At 37.4% G+C, this 26372-nt stretch overlaps 1 protein-coding gene across 1 annotated transcript in view; it reads right to left on the bottom strand.

Annotated features, from left to right (window-relative positions):
- The window catches only part of Cntnap5 (contactin associated protein family member 5), a 948142-nt gene that overhangs the window by 7588 nt on the left and 914182 nt on the right, over nucleotides 1–26372 (bottom strand). The window contains exons 22-23 of the mRNA XM_069989436.1: nucleotides 7345–7563; nucleotides 2216–2287 (exon numbers count right to left, since the gene is read on the bottom strand). Of these exons, the coding sequence (XP_069845537.1) occupies nucleotides 2216–2287; nucleotides 7345–7563 (291 nt within the window). The remainder of the gene's footprint in view (nucleotides 1–2215; nucleotides 2288–7344; nucleotides 7564–26372) is intronic.

Raw genomic sequence — 26372 nt, 5'->3', positions numbered from 1 at the left:
TTTAGAAAATATCTGATTTAACAGAAGTGTCAGAATCATCTGTATTGCATATTACACTTGTACTTCCACCCTGGGAAATAGCTCACATCCCAGTATGTGCTTTCCTGATGTAAACTTGTTGGATATTATAGGTATATTTTTCTTTAAATGAAAGAATCATTGTAAACAAAATGCTTACCCATAATTTAGTAAATTCCTACAATGGTATTCTGTTTTGCTATCCACGAGCTAACTCAAAGATGGGACTTATCTCTCTTTAAGGAATTCACCATTGACAGAGCTGGCACTAGCATGCTTCTGCTAGTCCTTATATTTTCTCCCTTACTTTGTGAGTGGCTTTATGAATGTATTTTGCAGGTGGACCTCATTAACCCTGGAGTTTCATCCTAACCATTGCCAAGGTAGTGTTCAGAACGAAAGCCACTACCAACAAATGTGTGGTACGGGAAAAACGCAGTAGTGAGAGAATGGATCCATAGTTAAATACACAGATTTTCAGCATCAAAACATTTGAATGTACTTTTGTTACTTAAAGATATTTTTATTCCTAATAAATTAGACACTTTGGCTTTTGTTTCTCTATGATGGATTAAAAAATTACCATTTTAGAAACTTCTGGATGAATACTTGTTTTTCCATTTTGATTTACATGAGCATGATGAACACTGCAGAATTAAGTGTATTGATAGCACGTCATCCATTAATTATTTTTTGCAGAGCTAGAACTGTAATTAAAATGGTGTGCAGTTTGCATATGCTTCTAAATCATTATGTAACATGTTTTCCAATTATGGACGAGTGGTAGTGACACCCACCATAGACTACAGCTTGAAAACACTGACGAACCTTTCTCCCCCTTCAGTGCATAGATTAGCTGGAGGCAGAGGCTATGCAAACCTCCAGGAATTTTCCTTTGGGGAAAATTTCCTACAGAGGACTTTTCAAGTCTCAGAGAGACATGAGAGCTTGCAAATGAGTGGTGAAAAGTCACAAAAGTCTTTTTCCACTTGTCAAGTGAAAAAAATTACAGGAAGAGAAGCAAGCGCAAAATCCTTTCTGACATTTCTTTTTTAACCAACTAAAATCAAGTTCAACCTTCTTCACTGGAGCAGAAATTCAGCTAAGGTATTTTAAATGTGTCCCAGAGGAAAGGTAGTGGCACTTCTGACCTGAAATCACACCCACACTGTAAGGACATACCTCTGCCTCCATTTTCCTTCCCACCTTCATCCTTGGAACTGTCCTCACTGGTGTCCCATAGTTGTCTATTTACTCATCTCCTCCCCAGACAGGCTGCAAGTTCTAGAAGGGAAATGCCTGTATCTTTCATGCTGTATCTCTACACTTAGCACTACAGTCCTGACCTGTAGTTGGGTCTCATTAAATGAAAGTTAAACGAATGGATACTGTGACTTTTAAAAGGAGAACTCCATGTGGCGGATGAGTTCCTTCAGGCATTCAGAAGGCAGAGATGGGGCACGTGCAGGGTTATGGTTCTCAAGTGGAAATAAATTTCTTCCCCTTGGCATCTTCCACTATAAAAGGTTTGGGAGCCATTCTGCGTTACAAGACCCAGGTGAAGAAAATCAAACTATTATAGGCAGCAGCTAAGCGGAGGCAGGATTAAAATGTGGTAAGGCCACCAGGCAGTGAGAAACAGAAACACAAGGGCGGGAGGCAGGAGTCGAGCTCACTGGAGAACAGACAAGATCTGCATCTGTAACCATATGGAAGCTTCTTTGGAAATTACATTCCTGTGAGCTTCACCCTGTTCATTATATCTAACTCAAATCACTCAGTAGAGAAAACCCGCCAGGACTCTAGCTTCACCCATCTGTCTGCCCCAATGTGGCTTCTTCCCCATATGTAGTTTTATTGGGCTGCTTTGTTCAAGCTCTGGAAAAAGTGACAACTGGATGAGTTGAACAGGATGCAGGCTGCCTGTCTGTAAGTCAATGCGCCAGCTGTTGACTCAGTGTTCAGCTGCTTGATGAATGGGAAGCAGGATGAATTCACAGGACTATGGGTGCTTGAGGGAGAGGGTGCCTTTGATCATGAGGCAGGCATAATAATTCATGCAAAGGTTCACTGGCTGCCACAAAATGTGTGGTTCTGAGTACTAGATGGTCATATATAAGAAAGGTTTGGGATAATATTTTCCAAAGTAGAAGATCTTGTATATCTTTTCTGTTTTCAGCAACAAAGAAAGATTTACCTCCAATGACTGCTGAGTCACTTCGAACTGCATTGGTGAGTGGTTCCCGCTCATCTGTCTTCCCAAAGGGATCTAAAGAGAGGGAAAGATATGCAAAATCACTCTGCACACAAAACTCTGGGAGAGAGGATGTGATCTTATCAAAGGTGGATAGATAAGTAGATAAACAATAGATCGATGAGAAAAGTAACAGTCTCTCCTTCATGAAATTTTATAAGAATTACATAAATTAATGTATGTTCTCAAAATACTGCCTGACACAATGTACATACTCAGGAGATTTTGCTTCTTACTACAATTATACTCATCATATTCTATACATATATGTGAGCACATATAATAGGCTTACTAGGGGGACTTCCAGCTTCTAAAGAAAAAGTCAATTTTTCTACTTCATGTATACTTCATATACTACAGCATTTGCTACTTGGCTCTGTAAAGACAAGCACAAAAGATGTTTAGGAATTACTTCTTGTAGAAATGAGTGAATTAAGTGTGCTGGGTCATTCTGTATTTAGTTCTTCTGAGATGTATGAAATTGGATCTGAGAACAAGTAAATTGAGAAAATAAAGAGGAAAGACAAAGATAAGTAGACAGTATATGGAAGGTAAAGAAGGCACTGGAATGAAGCAGGTGTTCTGGGTTGATGGCAGTGATGGGGTAGATCTGATTTAAAAAAAAAACAAACTTGGGCTATAGAGATTGACAATGCTGGTTATAGTCTGTATTCTTAATATTACACAAGCATGCATAGGTTAGTGCAGTTGACCAGGGGGTGATGGTGTGTATGAGAGATTCAGAGAGAACAGGCAGTCAAAAAGAAGGTAAAAATGACAAACTATAAGAACAGAGGAGGGAGTGAGAGAGAGAGAAAAAAAAGAGGCAAGAACAGAGAGTTAAAGACAGAAAGAGAAGGGAGGGAAAGAAAAAGGGAGGCAGAGAGGAACAAGAACTAATCCATTCAGTTATGCTTCCTACATCTTCAGTAGCTTCACGCCTTACACGTCACCACCCTAATCCTATTTCCTGGAAATTCTGCTGCTTCCTCATCCATATTCAAATGTTAACTTCCATCAAGTTTCAGAATATGTGTTCTTACTCCAAATTACATTTTTTTTCCCCTCTATTGAGTTTTTGCACTACTTTTTAATATTATAAACCAATGTAGCCTTGATTTTAACCCAGATTTCTCCATATTTAGCATATTTTGATGTTGATAGATTAATACATCTTAATTCAGTTTATTAATTCTAGCTCCCGGTGCTTACTAAAGTTACAAATAAAATATTTCAGATCAGATAAGCAGACAGCTTTAGTAACATGATTATCAAAATTGAAAATAAAACATATACACTGCACTAATATCTATGCTTGATGAATACCTTCGATAATAAAAACCCTCAGGACAGTGATATATTTATTTCAAGAGGATGTCTTCTCTTTCCAGTCTGCATAAATTGTCTTGCAAATTTAGAGGCGTATTTCAAGTTTTAACATCCCCCCAAAATGAACGATTTTTGCTTAATTACATATATCCATCTCCATCCCTATCACCTGTCTATCCATCTATCTATTAGCTACATATAATTTATCATCTCCTACTATCTACATATCATTTATTACTCATCATCACCTACATATCTATTGATCATCTATCTTATTGACTAATTATCTTTTGTTTCCTGTTTATCCACCTATATATAGTATCACATTCCATTACACATACAAACATACACATCTAATCAATTCAGATTCCACATTCCAGCCATCTTGTGTATCTCACTCCTGCCAGGCTATTATTTTACCCACCCTGAGACAACATACAATTGAGTGTCGGACAAGAGACTCTCTCAGATTGTCTAATTATAAAGTTGCTGAAGAATCCTCTTCTATCCTTATTGATTCCTTTCAATGGAACTATTGTAGGTTTCTAACCCACACACTTTGGCGTCAATCCCTCCTGAAGAACTCCTGTGCTTCTTCATTTGACTCTCTATAGGATCTCCCCCTTTCTGAAAACTAAATAATTAAGAACCTTTCAAATAGACACAAAATTGCCTTTGTGTCTATTAACCTCATATCTTGTTAATCTATCTCCAGATACATTTCAAGATATCCAGTAGGGTGAGAACTAAAAGCAGATCTAAATGGTACTTAGTTATGTGGATGGTGATATGGTGTCATTTTTTCTATCTTTAATAATGTTCATTTAATTTTCTATAGATATATGCACTCATAAGTAGGAATAATTTTTCTTTTTTGTCAGTCGTGGGGCCTGAACTCTGGGCTTGGGCGCTGTCCCTCAGCTCTTCAGCTCAAGGCTAGTGGTAGACCACTTGAGCCACAGCACCACTTCCAGCCTTTTCTGCTTATGTGTGTGGTGCTGAGGAATTGAACCTTGGGCTTCATGCATGCAAGGCAAACACTCTACCACTGGCCACCTTCCTAGCCCCAGAAATAAAATTTTAATTTCCATATGCAATGTGCTACTACTGGACCTTGAATTCAGGGCCTCTTGCTCTCCTTAGCTTTTTTACTCTAAGTTGGGGCTCTACTACTTGAGTCCTATCTCCACTTCTGGTTTTTTGTTGGATGATTGGAGAAAAGTATCTCTCTGATTTGTATACCCACACTGGTTTAGAACTGCAATACTCTGCTCTTAGTCTCCTGAGTATCTAGAAATACAGGTGTTCTCTACAAGCTTCCAGATTTCGTATATTTATTTTGAGATTTCTCCACAATTTTCCATAAAGTCTGTCCCAATTTGCATCCTTTTCATCATCACTATTCAAAGGGTCCTTTCCTGCACAACTTCCCTAACACTTTTTTTTTTTTTGCTGGCTTGGGGCTTGAACTTTGGGCTCTGTCCCTGAGCTTTTGCACTCAATGCTAGTATTCTACTATTTGAACTACAGCTCCACCTGCAGTTTTATGGCAGTTAATTGCAGATAAGAGTCTCTTAGACTTCCTTTCCCTGGCTGGCTTTGAACCTACTGAGTAGCTAGGATTACAGGCATGCCAGCATCAGCTTCTAACATTTTTAAATCTCTTACCTTTTTAGTAATAGTGATCCTGTCATAAGAAATATTACTTGACAATTTATACTCATTTTTCTTATGAAGAATGATGTTGGACACTGTTTCATATCCCTGTTGGAAACATTTATGTTTTCTTTGATATACAATGACTGTTTCCACATTTTGCCAAATTTTAAGCAGGTAATGTTATTTTTTGCTCTTGAGTTGATTGTTCCTTATCTATTGAATAGATCACAGAGTTTGTAAATATTCTCATTATCTCTTTTAACTACAGATACATTTTTAGTTGGGCAAGAGCCTCACACATTTATATTTTGTTGTTGTTGTTTGAAAATTTTGGCTTTGTTTTCAAGGCCACAAAAGGGGATTTGGCCCTTTGTTTACTTCTGGAAGGTTTAGCTCTTGTAGTAAATTTTATAGTCTCTATTTTCAAGTTAATATTATGTGGAACAAGACAAGGATTCAATTTTGTTCTTTTATTTATGAATGTCTAGTTTTCCCAACAGCATTTGTTAAAGGAACTGTCCTTTTACCTATATTAATTCTTGCAATGCTTGCCAAATATTAGTTTATATATATTCATATATTAATAGACTTAATTCTGAGTTCTCTGTCCTTTGTGTTCTGCTGCATTGCATTATATATCTGTTTCTATGCCAGTGTTATACAATTTTGATAACTATCCCTAGTATGCTCATAATCATTGCAATATTATTTACATTAGCCAAGACAAGAAAATAGTGTCTATTGATGGATATGTGAATAGAAAAATTGTGATTATACATATATGCATAAATATATATGTATGTGAATGTTCATTTACATCATAGAATATTATTCAACCTAAAAAATTGATTAATCAATTTGAATTATCATGGATGAAGTTAGAGGACATTATGCCACCTAGATTAACCCAAATACACAAAGAAAAAAATGTATCGTGTCACTAATATGTGGAATCTAAAATTGCAGAACTCACAGAATACAAGTATAAAGAGGATTAGAACAGCCAGGTGTTCTTTTGCTCATAAAATGTAAAAACTGTGGTCATAACATAATTTAAACAACCACACAATACATATATGGATATGACAATACATGTATACCAAATCATCACCTTGTATAACTTGAGTTCTACCATTGGATCCATTTCAATATTTATTTATTTATTTATTTATTTAGGGTCCAGTCGTGGAGCCTGAACTCTTGGCCTGGGTGCTGTCCCTCAGCTCTTCAGCTCAAGGCTAGCACTCTATCACTTGAGCCACAGTGCCACTTCCGGCTTTTTTTTTTTCTGCTTATGTGGTGCTGAGTAATCGAACCCAGGGCCTCATGCATGCAAGGCAAGCGCTCTACCACTGAGCCACCTTCCCAGCCCCATTTCAATATTTATTTACTTACTTATTTAGATGGTATAGCTGTTTTAACCCAAGAACTTTACCTGGCTAGCATTGCTTACTGTGCTAGAACTCCATCTCTTGAGACACATCTCTAGTAGCCCTGATTTTTTTTCTCCTGATTATTTTGGAAATAGAATCTTTTGGATTTTTCTTTCAACTGGATTACTCAAACCATTACCCTCTGGCTGCATATTCCTAAGTAGGATTTAGGAAGTATGACTTCAAGGATTTCAAGTATGATCAACAGACACATCACACAATATTTTTGTTCATCAATAAATCTGGAAATTCTTGTTAATTTTAAATAATATAAATAGTAATAATAGTTCAGACCCCAGTTTCCTGCCTCCTTGATCCCTCAATACTTTAATTATTTGCACACAATCTGCTTAAGCAACAGTGACTATATACAAACATGCATAAGCATACTATGTATATGTATATAATTTTCAATAGATGTAACTATTAGGCATTCAGATCTAATTGGTCATCACTTGAAAATTAAGATTTCAGTAAACATACAAGAATTACCCCCAGAATAGCCAATCATAAGTTGTAACCCCCATGTAATCATGTCAGGCAAGAAACTGAACAATGATAAGCCAACCCTTTAATGTGAAAGGTTCTTATGGTCGACACTAGAAGTAGTGCTAGTGAGGGAAGATCTATTGGGAAGTGTCTGGGAGGTACCTGAGGAGGAGTGCACAGTGGTCACTGCGTTCACATCTGAGTCCACCATGGCACTACAGCTGGATTCTGTCAAGGTCCCCTGCACAGTCACGGGTGCTATGGTGGTATGCCGCAGGGCTGCCTTTAGTGGTGCTATGTGATTGTACTGAACTGAAGAAAGGCATCCAACAAAACCCAGGGTATTCGCTTGAGCAATTTCAGAATCCAGTCCAACATTCTCTGCAATATAAAAACAACCAGTAGTTTTTCTTTCCCTCCACGAAGAAATGCTATAAATTCTCTTTGAGAATTGTGTAAAGTAACAGAAATTGCCTTGTTATTCTTAAAATAAGGAAAAGTCTCCTTATATAATATGCCTCAATTCCTATCTCATCTTCACCATTACAACACGCATCACTGTACCAACCATATTTCATAGGAAACTGCTAGAAGCATCTCTACTTTGAAATAAAAATGTTTCAGATTTTGAAGTTTTCATTCATGTGCCTTATGAATTGTATAAAGGACAATAAATATGTTTCATAGTCGAGTTAACTGATAGAATTTGTCTCACCATCCTTTTGAAAAGTGGAGGCAGGTGACTTGATTAATTCCACAGGGCTCATTAAAACTTCTCAATCAAAATGTAGCAAGACAAGCTGGGTGCTGGTGGCTCATGCCTATAATCCTAGCTACTCAGGAGGCTGAGATCTGAGGTTTGCAGTTCAAAGCCAGCCCAGGCAGGAAAATCAAACTACTCAGAAAAAGGCAGAAGTGGCACTGTGGCTCAAGTGGTAGAGCAAGAAGAGGCTCAGGGACAATGTCCAGTCCCTGAGTTCAAGCCCCAGCATTGGAAAAAAAAAGTAGCAACACAACATGATTAGAGGTAGGTAACAGGATCTGAAACACTGGTTTTCCCAGGGAAACCACTGTACTGCTTTATTTATTTATTCACTTATTTAATTATTTATTTTAATACTTTTTTATTGTAAAAACACTGTACAGAGGGGTTACAGTTATATGAGCAAGGTAATGAGTACATTTCCTATCAAGCATTGTTTCCTCCTTCTTTCTTTTTCTCCTATCATCCCTTCCCTCCCTCCCACTTCCACAACTACACTCCCCTCCCCCCACCCCTCCTAACTTGTAAAGTTCCTTTTCCAACATAGTGTCTTGTATATCTTATTGTTACAATGGGTCAACCTGTATCTCTATTTAAGCATTTTGGTTTTTACCTTCCCCTCCCCAAATTAGAGAAGATATATGCAAGATGCAGGGCACTGACATCAAATACAGTGAAAACAGGGGGAATGTACAATGAAACAAAAATATCACATGGTACATTATAAATACGTTAGAAACAATAGAAAGAAAGAAAAAAAAAACACTTGTGTCCCCATCTTGGGGTTCGTTTTGCTAAACATCATCTTATCTGTTCAGATAAGAAATTTTCTGCTTGTCCCAGACATATACTAGTTATTGCAAATAAGGGAAACCATGGGACCTATGCTTCTTTGTGCCTGGTTTGCTTCACTTAATATAATTTGTCCAAGTCTTTCCATTTCCTAACAAATGAGGCAATGTCATTCTTTCTGATGGAGGCATAGAATTCCATTGTGTATATATACCACATTTTCTTGATCCATTCATCTACTGAGGGGCATCTGGGTTGGTTCCATATCTTAGCTATGGTAAATAAGGCTGCAATAAACATAGTTGTGCTGGTAGCATTACTATGGACTTGTTTGTGATCATTTGGGTAAATGCCCAAAAGTCAGATTACTGGGTCATAGTGGAGCTCTATGTGGAATCTTTTGAGGAACCTCCATACTGCTTTCCAAAGTGGTTGAACAAGTTTACACTCCCACCAACAATGCAGTAAGGTTCCCTTCTGTCCACATCCCCTCCAGCATCTGTTCTTATTAGAGTTCTTGATTATAGCCATTGTAATTGGGGTTAGGTGGAATCTCAATATTGTTTTGATTTGCATTTTTTTTTATGGCTAGAGTGGTTGAGCATTTCTTCATGTGTCTATTGGCCATCCTTCTTTCCTCTTCAGAGAAGTTTCTCTTTAAGTCTTTAGCCCATTTATTTATCAGGCAGTTGTTTCTTTGATGATTTGTTGTTTGGAGATTTCAGAATAGTACTGGAGGAATATCAATACCAAATTTCAAACTCTACTACAAAGCCATAGTAAGTAGTTGTGGAGGTGGGAGGGAAGGGATGGTAGGTGAAAAACAAAGGAGGAGGCAACAATGCTTGAAAAGAAATGTACTCATTACCTTGCTCGTGTAACTGTAACCCCTCTGTACAGTATTTTCACAATAAAAAACTTATTTAAAAAGACCATAATAATTAAAACAGCTTGGTACTGGCACAAGAACAGACCTGAGGACCAATGCAGCAGAATTTAAAACTCAGAAATGAACCAACCTAATCTTCAATAAAGGAGCTAAAAATATAGAATGGAAGAAAGACAGCCTCTTCAGTAAATGGTGCTAGAAAAATTAGTTAATCACCTTTAGAAAACTAGAGCTAGTTCCTTATATATCACCCTGCACCAGAATCAACTCCAAATGGATCAAATACCTCAGGGTCAAAACAGACACCCTGAAAACATTACAGGAAGGAATAGGAGAAAGTCTAGGGCTCCTTGGCACAGGCCAAAATTTTCTTAATAGATGCCCAGCAACACAACAAATCAAACAAAGTTTGGACAAATGGGATTGTAGAAGCTGCAGAGCTTCTGCATGGCAAAAGACATAGCTAGCAAGATCAATAGAAAGCCCACAGATTGGGAGAAGATCTTCACTAGCCATACAATAGATAAGGGTCTCATATCTAACATACACTTATATTGATTTAAAATAGCAGTGTAGACTGGCCAAATCAAACATTTTAATCTGTTTATTTCTGTCCATGGTCCTGATTGGAAAGAATGAAATTTAAGTAATGTGGCATTCAAATTCCCAGAGTAATTCTAAGTCTTTTTTTTTTTTTTTTTTTTTTTTTTGTCAGTTGTGGAGACTCTGGGCCTGAAGCTGTCCCTCAGCTCTTCAGCTCAAGGCTAGCACCCTGCCACTTGAGCCACAGCAGGGCCACTTCCAGCTTTTGTCTGCTTATATGATGTTGTGGCATCAAGCCCAGGGCTTCCTGTATGTGAGGCAAGCACTCTACCACTGAGCCAACTTCCCAGCCCCCAATTCTGAGTCTTTTGAAAAAATAAAGAGGCAACCATTTGAGATTCACAACAAGATTAAATGTCTCATTTTCTATGAGATTGTGGTAATATTCCTCACTAGCCAACTTCTTTCTCTTAAAAAGGGTCATCTGAACAAATAGCTTTGATGAAAATATATAAAACTTCAATGAATAAGAAACCATTTTTCCCTTATGTTGTAATACTTTGTAACATAACTAGATGTTATAAATGATTATTTTGTATTACGATTATCTTTTTATTTTCTGGAAGAGGAGCAGGGACTTTTCTATCTACCATCACACATTATAATTTTATTTGATTCACAAATGGTAAGAGAGCTCCATCACTGATCTCTAAGCATAGTTTGTGTTTTCAGCATTACAGAAAAGATATTAGAATGTGGTAAAATATGAGAAACTAATAACACTCGATATTGATTGTTCTAAATTTTGTCTTCATCTTATTCTTCCCCTTTGAAACCCATGAATAATAAATTTCCACAGCTTATATTTTTTATCTTTGTGTAAGAGGACAGTAATTGTATGTATTTTATTTACATGGCCACTGTAATAAATAAGCACAAATTTAACATATTAAACATCATAAAACACAGATTTATAGATTGTCCACAGGGGCTCATGCTTGCAATCCCAGCCACTGAGGTGGCAGAAATTGGAAGAATCTTTGATTGAGGCTAGCCTGGGCAAAGGATTACTTCTAGGAATGGAAACATGGCAACATTGTGAACTATTACACTGTCTATCACTCTGTGCTTAAGATGCTTTCAGAGATTAGCTCTCCATGCCTGAGAAACCTCCCAGGTGATAATAAAAATGTAGTGGCAATGAGCCTCAAGTGAAAAAGAACACTGTGGTGGAGGAAATTGTCAACTTTTAAATAGTCAAATAGATGTCCTACATCACGATCCACATTTTTTACTCAGGAATGGCTCACATATGCTTATGGTGATTCTGAACTTGTCATGAACATTGCTTCCCATGTTATATTCTGCACATTTTTATACAGCAGTGTTCTAGGTTGTTGGGTGCCAGTGGCTCAAATCTCTAATCCTTAATACTGGAGAAGCCAAGATCCAGAAGATCTTGATTGGAACTCAGACCAGGCAGAAAATTCAGTGAGACGCCATCTCAAAAATTTAAAACAAAACAAAACAGCAAAAACAAAACAGAGGTGGAGTTATGGTCCCACTGGAAGAGGGCCAAATGACATCCTGAGACCCAATACCAATGGCACACACACACACACACACACACACACACACACACACACACACACACACACACACACACACCCCACTGTTTTCAAAATCAAAAAGCAGGAGACTGCAAGATTCTGTTATCAAAACAAAACATGGCTCTAATCCAGAATACACTTTAGCCACAGATTAGTTGTTTAAAAAGGAAAGAATTAGAGATCATGAGTATTCAGAAGCATGGAAGCACTGGGAGACAATAGAAGGGCACTTTAAACTGGCACAAAGGATTTCAAAAGCAATTAAAAGTGGCATGCCACTGCAGCTATGCCTCAAGGGCTCAATCAGAAGTACTGGATCTGGTTCCCAGAGTTCCCTGGCTCTCACACTGGTACTCAGGGCTTTGAAGGACATCATTACAGTGACTGCGGTGAAAAGAACAGGCATACAGAACAGGCATGTAGATAAATTGGGCAAAAGGCCAGAAAGTGATATTCTCTCTGTAAAAGGAAGAAATGTGCTGAATAAAATCTCTTTCTAGAGAAGTATCATCATTTAAGATGTATAATAAGAATTGGGAACTTGAAACATTTCTAGAAAGGAATTGAAGGTGATCAGGATCTCTGACATAAAAAAGTACTTCCAGTAGGAGAACTCTGAAAACTTAGTGATGTATTAGTCTTATATAAGTTAAAAGAAAAAAATAAGAAGATGATTACCAATAAGCTCTTATAAAAGCATAAACTAATATGGGGTGGTGAACAATTACTTGCTAAAAATAATTAGAAAGCTGCAAAAATAATAAGATTTACTACTCATTGAGTAGCTAGTACACCAGTCTATAATACTTGATTTTAAATTATTCTTTCTATCCTTCTCAAAAAAATTCCCAGGCCTTTATGATTTTACTACAAAATTTACAGATGAAGCAGCAGAGAAAGTAAAAGATATACTGGAGATTAGTTGACAAAGTGAAGGATTAAATCTATTTTTACAACTTTAAATGATATTTTCCTTATCTAAGTATGCTGCCTCTCAAAAAGTTCAGAAAAAATCTTCAATGTACAGTGGAATAATCTGACATGAATTATATAAAGGAAATAGATTGCAAAGACTTAAGAAAATGTAAGTTATTTTTGGTTGAATGTCTCACAGAATTCATTGAACTCTGAATTATATTAAAGACATAATGTATTTCCCAATCCATTTAATTCAGTTTTTATGTCATAATTGCATTAGATTCCTAAGGATGTAGGCAGTGGACATATTTTATGTGCTGAAATAGAGCATGAATCTCAGAGACAAAGTTAACAGTAAATGTGACTTCTTAGAAGTGTACAAAAAGAGAATACAAATGTCTTGTTGAGGTAAAAAATATCTCTAGCTGACTTTTACTGATATTTTCTGCTAAAATTTCTTCCCAAAGTCTATCCAGACATGGAGAACTTTAAGATTTCTCCTCATCATAAACTTTGAGAACTTAAAGGCATCTTAACCACAAAGAAAAGAAGAAAAAGCTAAAATGCTTCTAAATATTTTGCTTGAAATAATACACTTAGTATACTTAGCATGCTTTAAATACTATCATGAAACATTTTTTTTGACTCTCCCCATAATCTGTGTGTGTATGTGTGTGTGTGTGTGTGTGTATGTGTGTGTGTAAAAATGTGTAAGTCTGGGACTTGAACTCAAGGCCTGAATGCTGTCCCTGAGCTCTTTATTTATTTATTTATTTATTTTGATTAAGGCTAATGCTCTACTACTAGAGCCACACTTCCACTTCTGGCTTTTGTTTTGGTAGTTAATTGGAAATAAGAGTCTCATGGACTTCATTATCTAGACTGGCTTATAGCCACAATCCTCATCTCTCAGCTTCCTGAGTAGCTAACATTCATTACAAGGGTAAGCCTGCAGCATTGATGTAGGAGCTACATGCAATACTGAGAAGATGTAGGTAGGCAATTAGGCAGACTGGAGTTTAGGAATCACAATATTGAATTTACCATTTTTGCCTCCCCATGTTGTTTTCCCATGTTTATACTCTTTTCTTTCTTGTGCATGTACTGGAGCTTGAATTCAAAACATTGTGCTCTCTCTTAGCTTTTTCTACTATCTGGGCCACAGTGTCACTTCCAGCTTTTTGCTTGTTACTTATAAAATTCTTTCAAATTTGTCCAAGTTATCTTAGAAGATCCTCAGATCTTAACCTCCCAATTTGCTAAGATTACAGGTATAAACCACTGGCATGTAGCTTGCCTTCCCCTTTCTGAGATTTGTTTTTACCATCTTTAAAACAGTAATAATCAAAATAGGGATACAGGTGGACCCATTGCAACAATGAGATGTACAAGCCGTTATGTCGAAAATGAACTTTACAACTTTGCTTCGAGGGGGGAGGCGGGGGAGAGTGGGGGGGTGGGGGGAGGATGGGAAGGGATGAGAAGGGGAAACAAAGGAGAAGGCTACAATGCTTGATAAGAAATGTACTAATTATCTTGTCCATGTAATTGTAACCCCTCTGTACAGTATTTTCACAATAAAAAAAGAAAAAAGAAAACAGTAATAATCATACCTGGCACTTAAATCATGATAGAAATAAATATAGTAGTACAATACAATCCTTCACTAGGTGCCTATGAATGTACTTTGATGTCACTTTTTTTGTCCATCATGATAGGTGAATGACCAAATCAAGCTACTTCACACATTTAATAGCTTATATACTTATCAGTTATTTCATGGTAAGAACACTTTACTCTTCTTTGACTTTCCAAGTATGGTATCCCTCATTTTGAGACACAGACTCACTATGTTGCTCAGACTGGCCACAAATTCACAATCTTCCTGCTTTCTGCTTGATTTCTGAGATTATAAAATGATGCCATCTGCTCACTAGTCACCATTGTATACATAGGATCTCTCTTCTACTTTACTGAACCTTTGTGTGTTTTGACCAACATCTCTCCACAACAACAACTACTACTAATAGAACTAGTAGAAGTACAAATATCATTTGTTTCTTTTATGTCTCCTACTATACACCACTACTTTGACTGAATTCAATGTCCCTCTACATCCCAAGAAACAGAATTTAAAGATCTCCCTAATGTTTCACTTCATATTAACTCAAAACTGAATAAAGCTAACCATCAAATATTGAATGATCAATTGGTTAATATATTGTATACTATCTTCTTGAGGCATTTAACAATATTTCCTTCCCATTGATGTACAAACCCACATATTTTCCAGACAACTCTAAACTCTCCTATTAAAGCCAGAAGTTATGCAGTACCCAGAAAAACAGCACAGAAACAAATTTTAGCTCCAGAATAAAAAAAAAACACTTCCCATAGTTGCATCTGTTTTACATGAAGAAATGGTTAGGGCAAATTAATCACCAGATTGTAGGGAGGTGGTTTACATTTTCAAGAGAACAAGAAGACATCAATAGTAAACTTCAAAATACCGGACATCCTTTAGGATGTAACATGACAGTTTCTATATGTCAAATTTCATTTATAATATTTGAATCCTAAAGTATCACAGAGCAAGTCATGTAGATCCATATGACATGGTCTTTTAAGAGTAAAATGTTGTACCAAGATAAAATATAAATAAGTGGAACTGATGTTAATGGAAGTTATGAGTCATGTATATAAGAAAAAGTTTTTCCCTCTAGAGTTCACTGTGAATTACAGGGAAGGGTCAGACAGAAGTTTCCAAGGTCTAAGAACTGGATCTGTCATATACATCTTTCATCCTCATAAAGGAAAATCAGAGTGGATAAAACATTCGTGTACAGAGAAGCACATTCACCAAAATTTTATGCTCTTCATGGTACATTCACATATCCAGTTCCTATGTAAATATTATATTCTACTGGAATGAGAGAGTATGAAATAAGTATAGCCAAAATCCAGGTGGAAAGAACCAGAAACATATGGTCAAGAAATCAGCTAAATCAAACCAACCAGTCCATAGCCAATAAAAGCCAGGAACCTAGGTCTTTTGATTCTTTTTTTTGGGGGGGAGGGTCCAGTCGTGGGGTCTGAACTCTGGGCCTCGGCACTGTCCCTCAGCTCTTCAGCTCAAGGCTAGCACTCTACCACTTGAGCCACAGCACCACTTCCGGCTTTTTTCTTTTGGCTTATGTGGTGCTGAGGAATAGAACCCAGGGCCTCAGGCATGCAAGACAAGTGCTATACCACTGAGCCACCTTCCCAACCCCGTCTTTTGATTCTTGTACACTTCTTTTCTCTCTTTCTCATGCTTTAACATGTTCCTATTTTCAAAACAGAAAAAATAGTTTCTTAGCCTGGTTTAAGGTATAAAATAAATAGCTGCATAGCCCCACACAACGCCTATCTGCTTTCAACACTGTCTGAAAAATCTTTTCTCTTACCTAAACACAATATGAGGTTATCTTTTGTCACCATACAACTGGATCACTTTGGTTCCTTTTCTGCGAACATACATCTATTTACTGATCACCTATGGAAAATGCAGCTCTGGATTTGAAGATGGACTTCTAGTGACTTACAAACAGAGATGTTCTAAACTCAGTGAATATTCAGTCATCTTAGAGGATGGAGTTACCAGAGCAGCAATGATTTCTGGTGATAAATTTATAGTAGTAGGCCATCAGGATGGTATACGAAGACAGATGGGAACTCTAACAAAAGCTAAGGCAGGTGATAACATAAAAGTATTTCTATGGAAATGTATTGAAATGAATACTTTGGACCTTTTACTCAATCATAGTTCTGGTAGGAGACTATACACAAATTTGTATTTATTTTTAAAAATATTATTCTTATGGTATAGAAGGCTCAAAGTTTGAGAAACACTGATTTAGGAAAGATAGCATTTAATAAACATAATTAAATAAATACTTAAAATGATCAATAGAATGAGGTTCAATGTTCCAGGCAAAAAGAAAAGCCTATGCAAGCAAAGTCACATGTAAGATGAGTAAAAATCAAATTAACTCCGTAAAAGGAGCAAAGAGATGCTTCTATAGAGATAGGTTGGTGTCACATAGACTTAATAACTTTCATGTTCCCAAGACACTTTGCCCATGGTATTACACTGTATTATATTGTGTGTTCTCCTCTTTTTGCTTCCAGGAAGCTCTTCATTCTCAAAACTTCATGCCCAGCCAATAGAACACAGTGCCCAATACATATTTATAGTTAACATTCATAAAGAAAATTAATAAATGAAAGAATAATTTTTTCTAATATCAACAGCAATGTAGCATAATTGGGGATATACTTATAGCTTTATCTCAGGGTTTGCATTCTTACCACTAAAAACATGGTTTCTTGACTTTTGTGCTCAAACAAATGTATGAGTCCTAATTTTGTACTCATATTAAAGCCATGATACCCAGACCTTCTTTAATGAAAGATGCCAAGTTCTTTCTCTAAGACTTAACTAATCTTTCTATCAGCTATGCCAGGAGTGCACAATGGTCCTGCCCAATATTCCAGCACTTTGGGGACAAAGATAAACAGATTGTTTATATGTGACTAGGCAAGCTTTGCTGCTACATGTCACCACACACATTTTACAAGTCAGAACCTGCATTGACTCTTCCTGTGTCTACCTAATGCTGCAATTGAGCTCTTCCTTCAGTTTGAGGCCAAAAGTCTCCTCTATAGAGATGTCTTCTATTTGCCTTTCTTAGGACCTGACACACCTTTGCCTTTCTAAGGAACTGATACTCCTTTCTACCCTCTCTAAGTATCTACAGTGAATCCACTATGTTTTCCTTCTGTCTTCTTTTTAAAAAATTTTGTTTTATTGTAAAGATGTTACTCAGAGGAGTTACAGTTACATGAGAAAAGCAATGAGTACATTTCTTGTCAAGCATTGTTATCCCTTCCTTTGTTGTTCTCCCACTATCCCTTCCCTCTCCTAACTCCTTCACTCCCCTCCGCACTCCCCCCACCCCACCCCCCACCTCCCCACCCCCCACCCAAGTTGTAAAGGTCATTTCCAATATACTATCTTGTGGGTGTCATTGTTGCAATGGGTCATCCTGTGACCTTGTTTCAGCATTTTGTTATTCCCTTCCCCTCCCCAAATTAGACTATTATATATACAAGATGCAGGGTACTAAAATCAAGTACAGTGGCAACAGAGAATATAACATAGGGGGAAGAACATACAAGGGAAATAAAATCATATAGTATGTTTAAAGCAACAACAACAAAAAAGAACTCTTGCATCCATATCATTTAACTTGGTATCATAAGGTCATATGTACACAGCTTTTGAGCTTTTCTGCTCATTTGTAAAAATTATTCTGTATGTATACTAATTATTGCAAATGAGGGAAACTCTGAGACCTATATTTATTTGGGTCTGGCTTACTTCACTTAATATGATTTTTTCCAAATCTTTCCATTTCCTAACAAATGGAGAGCCTCTGCATGGCAAAAGACATAGCTAGTAAGATCAGTAGTAAGCCCACAGACTGGGAGAAGATATTCACTAGCTATATAACCAAAAAGGCCTCATATCTAAAATATACTTAGAACTCAAAAAATTAAATCCTCCAAAAACAAATTCTCAAAGAATCAACTGCCCCATTAATAAATGGGCTAAAGACTTAAAGAGAAACTTCTCTGAAGAAAAAATAAGAATGGCAAATAAACACATGAAGAAATGCTCAACTTTTCTGGCCATAAAAGAAATGCGAGGGGCTGGGAAAGTAGCTCAGTGGTAGAGCGCTTGCCTTTGCATGCATGAGGCCCTGGTTTCGATTCCTCAGCACCACATAAGCAGGAAAAAAAGCCAGAAGTGGCGCTGTGGCCCAAGTGGTAGAGCACTAGCCTTGAGCTGAAGAGCTGAGGGACAGCACCTAGGCCCAGAGTGCAGGCCCACGACCGGACCCTCCGCCCCCCAAAAAAGAAATGCAAATCAAAACAACATTGAGGTTCCACCTCACCCCAGTTAGAATGGCTATAAGCAAGAAATCTAATAACAACATGCTGGAGGGGATGTAGCCAAATGGGAACCCTACTGCACTGTTGGTGGGGGGGGGTAAACCTGTACAACTACCTTGGAAAGAAGTATGGAGGTTCCTCAAAAGACTCCACATAGAGCTCCCCTATGACCCAGCAATCCTATTTTGGGGCATTTACCCAAATGATCACAAACGAGGTCATATTATAGCTACCAGCACAATTATACCTATGCAGCATTATTCACCATGGCTAAGAAATGGAACCAACCCAGATGCCCCTTAGTAGATGAAAATATAGCAGATAGGTAGATAGATAAATAGATAGAAAGATAGATAGACAGATAGTTGAATTCTATGTTTCCATCACAAAGAATTACACCGTCTTTCTTCTTTACACTATAATTACATGTTTATGTGTTTCTACATATTTGTGTGATTACTGCATTACTATAGACTATAATTTTCATGACAAAATTATGACAATTTTGCTTACAAGAACCTACCTATTAACCTTAGGAATAGAAGTTGCCAAACGAAAGTCTGACACACAATAGGTCTTAAAACAACTCTTCTTTTTTTTTTTTAAGTAGAAAAGTGTTGTTTTTTTTAAAGAATGATTTCTTGTGAGAAGATAGTGTGTGTGGCAGGTGTGAAAAGGAATAGCAGGACCATCCTTTAACATGCCATGGTATGCAGTCTTCTGCTGGATTACAAGTGTTTGTGGGACTTACAGAGGTCTGGACACACCCAGACATAAGTTCCTTTAATGAAGTGTCTTGGAGTTGTAAAACAACTCTTCTTTAAGTAAAATTGTATATCTACAGATGGATGCACAGATAAAGAAGTAGATAAATAGATATCATGCAAAAAGCCCAAAAGAGGGGAAAAGGGACCTAAAGAAAAATCAATCGAGTAAATAAAAAGTCTGCTATTTGAAATTCTATCAGTTTTATTAAATAGCACATTGGCAGGACAAGTTTTCATATGCTAATTGCCTGCTTGGTAATTTGCATTATTTAAAATCACCTCTGTATATAGAACACTGACTAATGGATTGTAGAAAACTCAACAACATACATAAACTTTTAAAAATTCTAGGTATCCCACTCTCCAGGGCCAAGTTATTTATTTTCTATGTAAAATTCATCTTTAAGACTGAGATTGGAAATTTGATGTAGAAATCCATTGGGATTGTAGGAAACAAGAAGAATTCTTCCAGGGCTGTTCATCATTTATTTGATGCGAGATCAGAACCAAAAGTTTTTCATGAACAGATTTAGTCCAGTGTTTTTTCTCTGCTAAAGGAAACGAGTAGTACTAAGCCTTTTCTTGTTCCCAGAGAGAAACTTATAGCAGAAATCAAAATAATCTAAAGTAGTAAGCTGCTCAATTTTTGAGTTAAAAACACCAAAAATAGTTGAAGTTGTACTGGGTGAAACCTTCTGTATCATAATTTTTGTTGGCAAAATTTTATATGTTAGATACTTTCTACAACAGATAATGGGAAGTCTAACTTAAACAGTTCTGGACAAACACAGATCAATTTTCTCATGTTGAATTTGTCTAGTGGCAAAGAAACCTCTGGACATAGATCATGAAGGATCCACATATTCAAGTGGAAGTAGGGGGATCATGCAGCTCCAGTCAGTGTTCAGAAAAAGAAAGAAGTTTTTGCTGTCCTTTGTCAAAGTGGAGAAACTTGTCTTGGAACCTCATATATTTGACTACCCTGAAGACTTTATTTCTCTAGGTTGTGTGCTGTTTTTATACCTGATCCAATGGTGGACATGAGACATGGCCTGTGAATATTTGCTCAGAACAGTTGTTTTCAAACTGTTGATTCTCAAGATATATTTTCAACTTTTGAAAATCATAAAGAGATTTTTATAGCGCTGAGTTTTTTTAAACTATTTTAATTTATTGATGTTTATGTTATATACATGTTTTAAACAGAGACAGCTTTAAAACATCAATGTATGACACATAATCTCTTAACTAACCCAGTGATGAAAAATAAAAATTGTAGCCAGATGCTGGTGGCTCATGCCAGTAATCCTAGCTACTCAGGAGGCTGATATATGAGGACTGAGATCTGCTAGATTGCATAAGAATGTCTGTAAAACTCATATCGCCAGTGAACCACCAAAAAATCAGAAATGGCCTTGAACAAAAAAGTTTAGGGACAATATTGAGGTCCTGAGTTCAAGCCCTAAAACTGACAAAGAATAAGTGGCTGGGATTACTAATTGTGCAAATACGTCTGACTTACATATTAGACATTTGGCTTTAAAAAGGCAGAGAAGTATTATCTTGTTACCCACTATGCAGGTGAGGGAATGCAGTTCATAGAGATTTAGCAGGAAGGACAAAGTCACATTAAAGCTGGACTTCCAAGACCCCCCATTTCTTTCTTTCTGTTTTTTTTTTTTGTTTTTTTTTTTAATGTGGATTGTACTAGCCCTTTCAATCCTCAGACCAGGGCTTAACAACTCTGCACCTAAGAGAGCTTATCTAGCTTTACAAAATGCCTTGTCTTTTAATCTCAGACAATCAATCAACTAGTTCAATATAGATAAATTGAGGAAGTAAAAAGGGCACACACAAAAAGTATATCCTGCCTCCTTAAAGGTGAGCCCTTTCCAAATGTTTTAGGTCAAAGACCTGGATTGGGTACTGGGAAGAACAGAGCTTCAGGTATTGAGGGCTGTAGCCCAGGCAATACTGAATACTGGGTGCTAGTAGCCACATTATCTGAGAAGGCCATGCATAGCACAGTCTGCCTGTCTGGAAACTCATCTTTCTGGAACACTAACTATCCTGTTCTGAGGGTCTAGGAGTGGGAAAGAGACATTTTTTGTCTTTATATCTCCAGGTTCCCATCCAATTTGTCACTGATGTCTATATATTAAATATGAAAGCTGGGGCTGGGAAGGTTGCTCAGTGGTAGAGCCTTTGCCTTGCATGCATGAGGCCCTGGGTTCGATTCCCCAGCACCACATAAGAAAAAAGAAAAAAAAGCCGGAAGTGGCGCTTTGGCTCAAGTGGTAAAGCATGAGCCTTGAGCTGAAGAGCTGAGGGACAGCACCCAGGCCCAGAGTTCAGGCCCCATGACTGGACCCAAAATAAATAAAAAATAAACAAATAAAAAATAAATAAATATGAAAGATGACTAAAAAATGTCCAAAATATAGAGCCCATGGCTGAACTTTCTAAGCCTCAGTTTTCTACAGGTAAAGTGAGCTGATTATAATTCATGGCCTCAGGTTGGGTCAGACTAGTATGGCTGATATAGTAAATGGCTCCCAAAGGTTCCTATATCCGATCCACAGGACCTGCAATTATTTTACTCTGCATGGCAAACGGGTCTGTGCTGACATTACTGAAACAAGTCACTGGAGATACAAAGATTGTTCTCAATTATCCAGGTAAACTCGGTCTACTTGCAAGGTCCTATGAGAGGGAAGTAAGTGAAGGGCAGAAGAATGAGTGATATGAGGGAAAATCAGAAAACTAAAGCATGCAAGAGGTTACTTAAAGTTGACAATGGAAAGAAAGCCGATTCTTTCATAAGGATCTCAGAAAAAAATATGGCTTTAGAGAAGCAATTTTGTATACTCATACTTGTCTAAGATGTTTGAATATACCACTGGAAACTAATCAAATTATATGATGTTAATACATAGAATCGGGGATAACAGCGGTAACAATAAGAAACTTACTATTAGGTCTACCCAGGAAAATGGCACTTTCCCTTTGTTTTTCTCCCTGTGAAACCACACTTGAGTCTTTGGTCTCTTTCCCTGTAAAACTGCACATGGCCCTCTCTAGAAGTCCCAACCCAGTAACAGTAATGGCCTTGTAACTGGTTGCTGAGCACCTACAGGTCAGTGGGAGGTCCCCCAGGCTCTGAAGTCACTTCCTCATCTGTTGGAGTCACAACCTCCTTCTCACCCTGCCTTTTACAATCTCTCTTGGCCATTAGTCTGGCTGCTACAAGTTACCCTAGAGTGTGCCTGGGAAGTTTGGCTCTCTCAAATAAACTCTCTTCTGCTTGAACTGCATGGAGGTCTCCTTCCTGCAACCCTTACTAACAAACCCTTACACTCAGGAACATGGCGATCAGGTCTTATGAATCTAGGCTTAAATCAAGGCCACATAGTAACATTTTAGTGGATATATAACAATCATTTTCTCTTCTAATCAGTGAATTTGGTAGTTTGAAATACTCTTTCTCATTGTATGGTTTTGCATGCCTGAATTTCAGTTGCTATAATTACATTAAATAGCAGCAGTCACCCCAAAATACAACCTACATGTATCCTTATTTCAGCATTTTTTAATTTCTCTTCCCCTCCCCAAATTAGAAAAAGATGCAGGGCATTGGAAACAAATACAGTGAAAACAGGGGTTGTACCATGGGGGAAGAACATACAAAAGAAACGTTAGTCCAATAGTACATTATAAATACATTAAAAATAACAGGTTGACCAATTGTAACAATGAGATATACAAGACACTATGTTGAAAAAGAACTTTACAACTTTTAGTTGGGGGAGAGAGGAGTTGGGGCAGGAAGGGATGGTAGAGGAAAAACAAAGGAGGAGGTAACAATGCTCAATAGGAAATGTGCTCATTATCTTACTCATGTAACTGTAATCCTTCTGTACAGTATCTTTACAATAAAAATATATATACTAAAAAATACAGCCTACATTTTAGTTACTACAGTCAATTAATGGTGAGCAATTATATTTGAGTATGGACTTTGCTACTAGCTCTATATCTCACCAATTGATGAGATAATTTCAAGTGAACATCATGATCAAAGCCAAGTCTCCTTATGATTGGGCACTGCATATTGGCATAGGATTAATTATGCTGCTCCTTTGTATCTTAGTGACAAACTCATATCCTATTTTACAAAAAAAATCATGAGTAACATATAAACTGGAATTAACCGAGCACTAGTTGTGCCTCTGGTACTAGCTACTCAGGAGGCTGAGATGTGAAGATCACAGTTCCAGCCGGCCTGGGAAGGAAAATCCTTGAGACACTTACATCAAATAAACTACTCAGAAAACGTCCCAATTTGTGCTGTAGCTCAAGTGGTAGTGCACTATCAAAGAAAACTTAGGGACAAGAGCCTAGAGTTCAAGCACCAGGACAAGAAAAAAATAAATTAAAATAACAGTGGAATTAGTTAATAAAGGTGAATTATAAGTGATAGCACTGAAATAAAAATTGGAATGCAAACGGAACTAGAGAAGAAACAGCATGACAGAAAAATGCCAACACTGAACCTGTTTGAGATGTCCCAGATATGCAGTCACAAAATGTCAATTAAAGTAACATAAACTAGGACAATAAGGAAATAAATCATGAAAAAGGGTGTGATGATGTCCCTGACAAGGTGATATTGAAACTACACATGGTATTTTTTTTATTGTGAAAATATCATACAGAGGGGTTACAATTACATGAGCAAGACAATGAGTTCATTTCTTATCAAGCATTGTTGCCTCCTCCTTTGTTTAGCCTTCCCATCCCTTCCCATCTCCTAAGTGAAGTAAGCCAGGCCCAAAGAAACATAGGTCCTATGGTTTCCCTTATTTACACATGGTATTTCACAGTATTGAAAGTGGAAAGGACAAAAATATTAAGAGATTCAACTCAGTTTTGAATAGGATAAAAGTTTACCAGGGTTGGAAAACGATTTAAGTCAAGTAATACTCAAACTATTCATGATAAGGTAATAAAGTAATTGTTTTTGCTTGTTTATTTTGTTGTTTAGATTTGTGTCAGTATTGAGACATGAACTCAGGGCTTGGGCAATATCCCTCAGCTTTTTCACTTAAGGCTGTTATTCTACTACTTAAGCCACAGCTTGATTTTTGTTTTTTTAGTCGCTAATTGGCAATAGGGATCTTATGGACTTTCCTGCCAGGATTGCTGGCTTCCCATCAAGATTCTCAGATCTCAGCCAGAATTAGAGGCATAAGCTACTAACATCTAGTGATAAGTTTTACTCCTTAAAAAATGGAGAAATAAAACATTCATTCTTAAGGTGAGTAATGCTTTTTTATCATAGTACACTAAATATATAAATATAGTACTTTTTTTACTTTAAACCATATGAGAATTTTAAGATCATGAACTATCATTTTTTCATTTTTCTCACAATTTATTGATATCACCTTGCCCAGTGATCTTTCACAGTTAGCTTTGGTGGTCACTTTCATAGTCCTTTAGGACTGAATAAAGTGAAGTGAAGACTATGCTCATGAGTTTCAGGTAAAAATGAGACTGATGGGAAGTGGACCTGCATTTCAACATTGCAGTTGGCTACCTTTTGTCTGTATTTGAGGGGGACCTAGTTTAAAGATGTCAGACTAATTGATCTGAGGAAATTTCTTGGTACCTTTGAATTCACACTGTGGCAGGGTTTCTTCTTTAAGCCATGCTTAGAATGACAACTGGGAAAACAAAAACAGAGTCTAAAGTTTTGAAAACCATGCAGTTTGACTTTAAAAAATGGAGCATTACAGTTAGAGCAAAGAAAGAATTGTGAATAGAGCCATTACAAGGAAGACAAACAACTTTGCCCTGGAATAGGGAATCTTGGTTGGAGGAATATCAGGAATCAGCAATTCCCTCAGGCTGAAAGAGGTAAAAATGTAAATTCCTTTAAATGACTTTCACTAAAGAAGAGCATTCCTCTAGGACAGTCAGCTGGCACTGGGCTACCTAGGAAGTCCTTCTCTCCTACCTCTCCCAGAGTTTCTGTTACCTGGCTTGGCTGCCTGGTGCTGAGAGACTCCTGCAACTATGGCCCAGGGGACCTGGTTACTGCTCAAGGTGACTGTAGACCTTGTCACTTATGTGATAATGGTTTTGTTGAGCATGCAGAATGAAACAGTTTCACGATAATGAAGGCCTCCAACAGACTTCAAAGGAAAGTATTGGAAGCCAGACAATGTTAAGGATTGTTTCTTGAAGGAAGCCCATGGGAAGGAAGGTATAATGGAGATGCCAGCAACTTATAGGTGCCAGGAATGTGGACTATCTACCAAATATAGCTGCTGGCATTAAGTAGGGCCAACCCAGAGAAGAGGTCATGGGGCTGCAAATGCCAAAGCCATGGGTGCTAAATTACTGTGTCCTTCAGAAAGTTGATCATATTCAAGTAGACAAAGTTCCCCTCCAGGTGAAGGCACTTTCCAGCATCCAATTGCTGGTGACCCCTGCCCAGTTGCTGGCAATGGCTTCATGGGGCTGTTCTTGGAACATGGGTTGGGGGCAGACAAAGTAGGGCTGTCTGAACCTACAGCGGAAAACCCACAGGGCATTTTTGCATTTTTTAAATAATAATTCAGAAAGGGAAGTAACAGTATGTTATGATTCCTGAACAACTAGAAAGAAATATTTCACTTGGTCAGAAGTTCATGTCATCCCACCTGACTTTTTGTATATCTGATTAATGCCTAGTTTGTGTATAACCAGCTTGCATAAAATCCAGTGTGTCCTCTCCCTTAGAGATCCCAACTTCTTCCTGACACTAACCTGGTTCAGGTGGCTGGCAATAAACTCCATTATCCTCTCTAAAAACTTGTATTTGTTGGTTGGCACTGAAAAAACAGTATCATGCTACCATGTGCCCT

This window comes from Dipodomys merriami, unplaced genomic scaffold (assembly GCF_024711535.1).
Source record: "Dipodomys merriami isolate MVZ:Mamm:240054 unplaced genomic scaffold, mDipMer1.0.p SCAF_38, whole genome shotgun sequence".
NCBI classification, from domain to species: domain Eukaryota; kingdom Metazoa; phylum Chordata; class Mammalia; order Rodentia; family Heteromyidae; genus Dipodomys; species Dipodomys merriami.
This window is presented reverse-complemented; position numbering and strand designations above follow the sequence as displayed.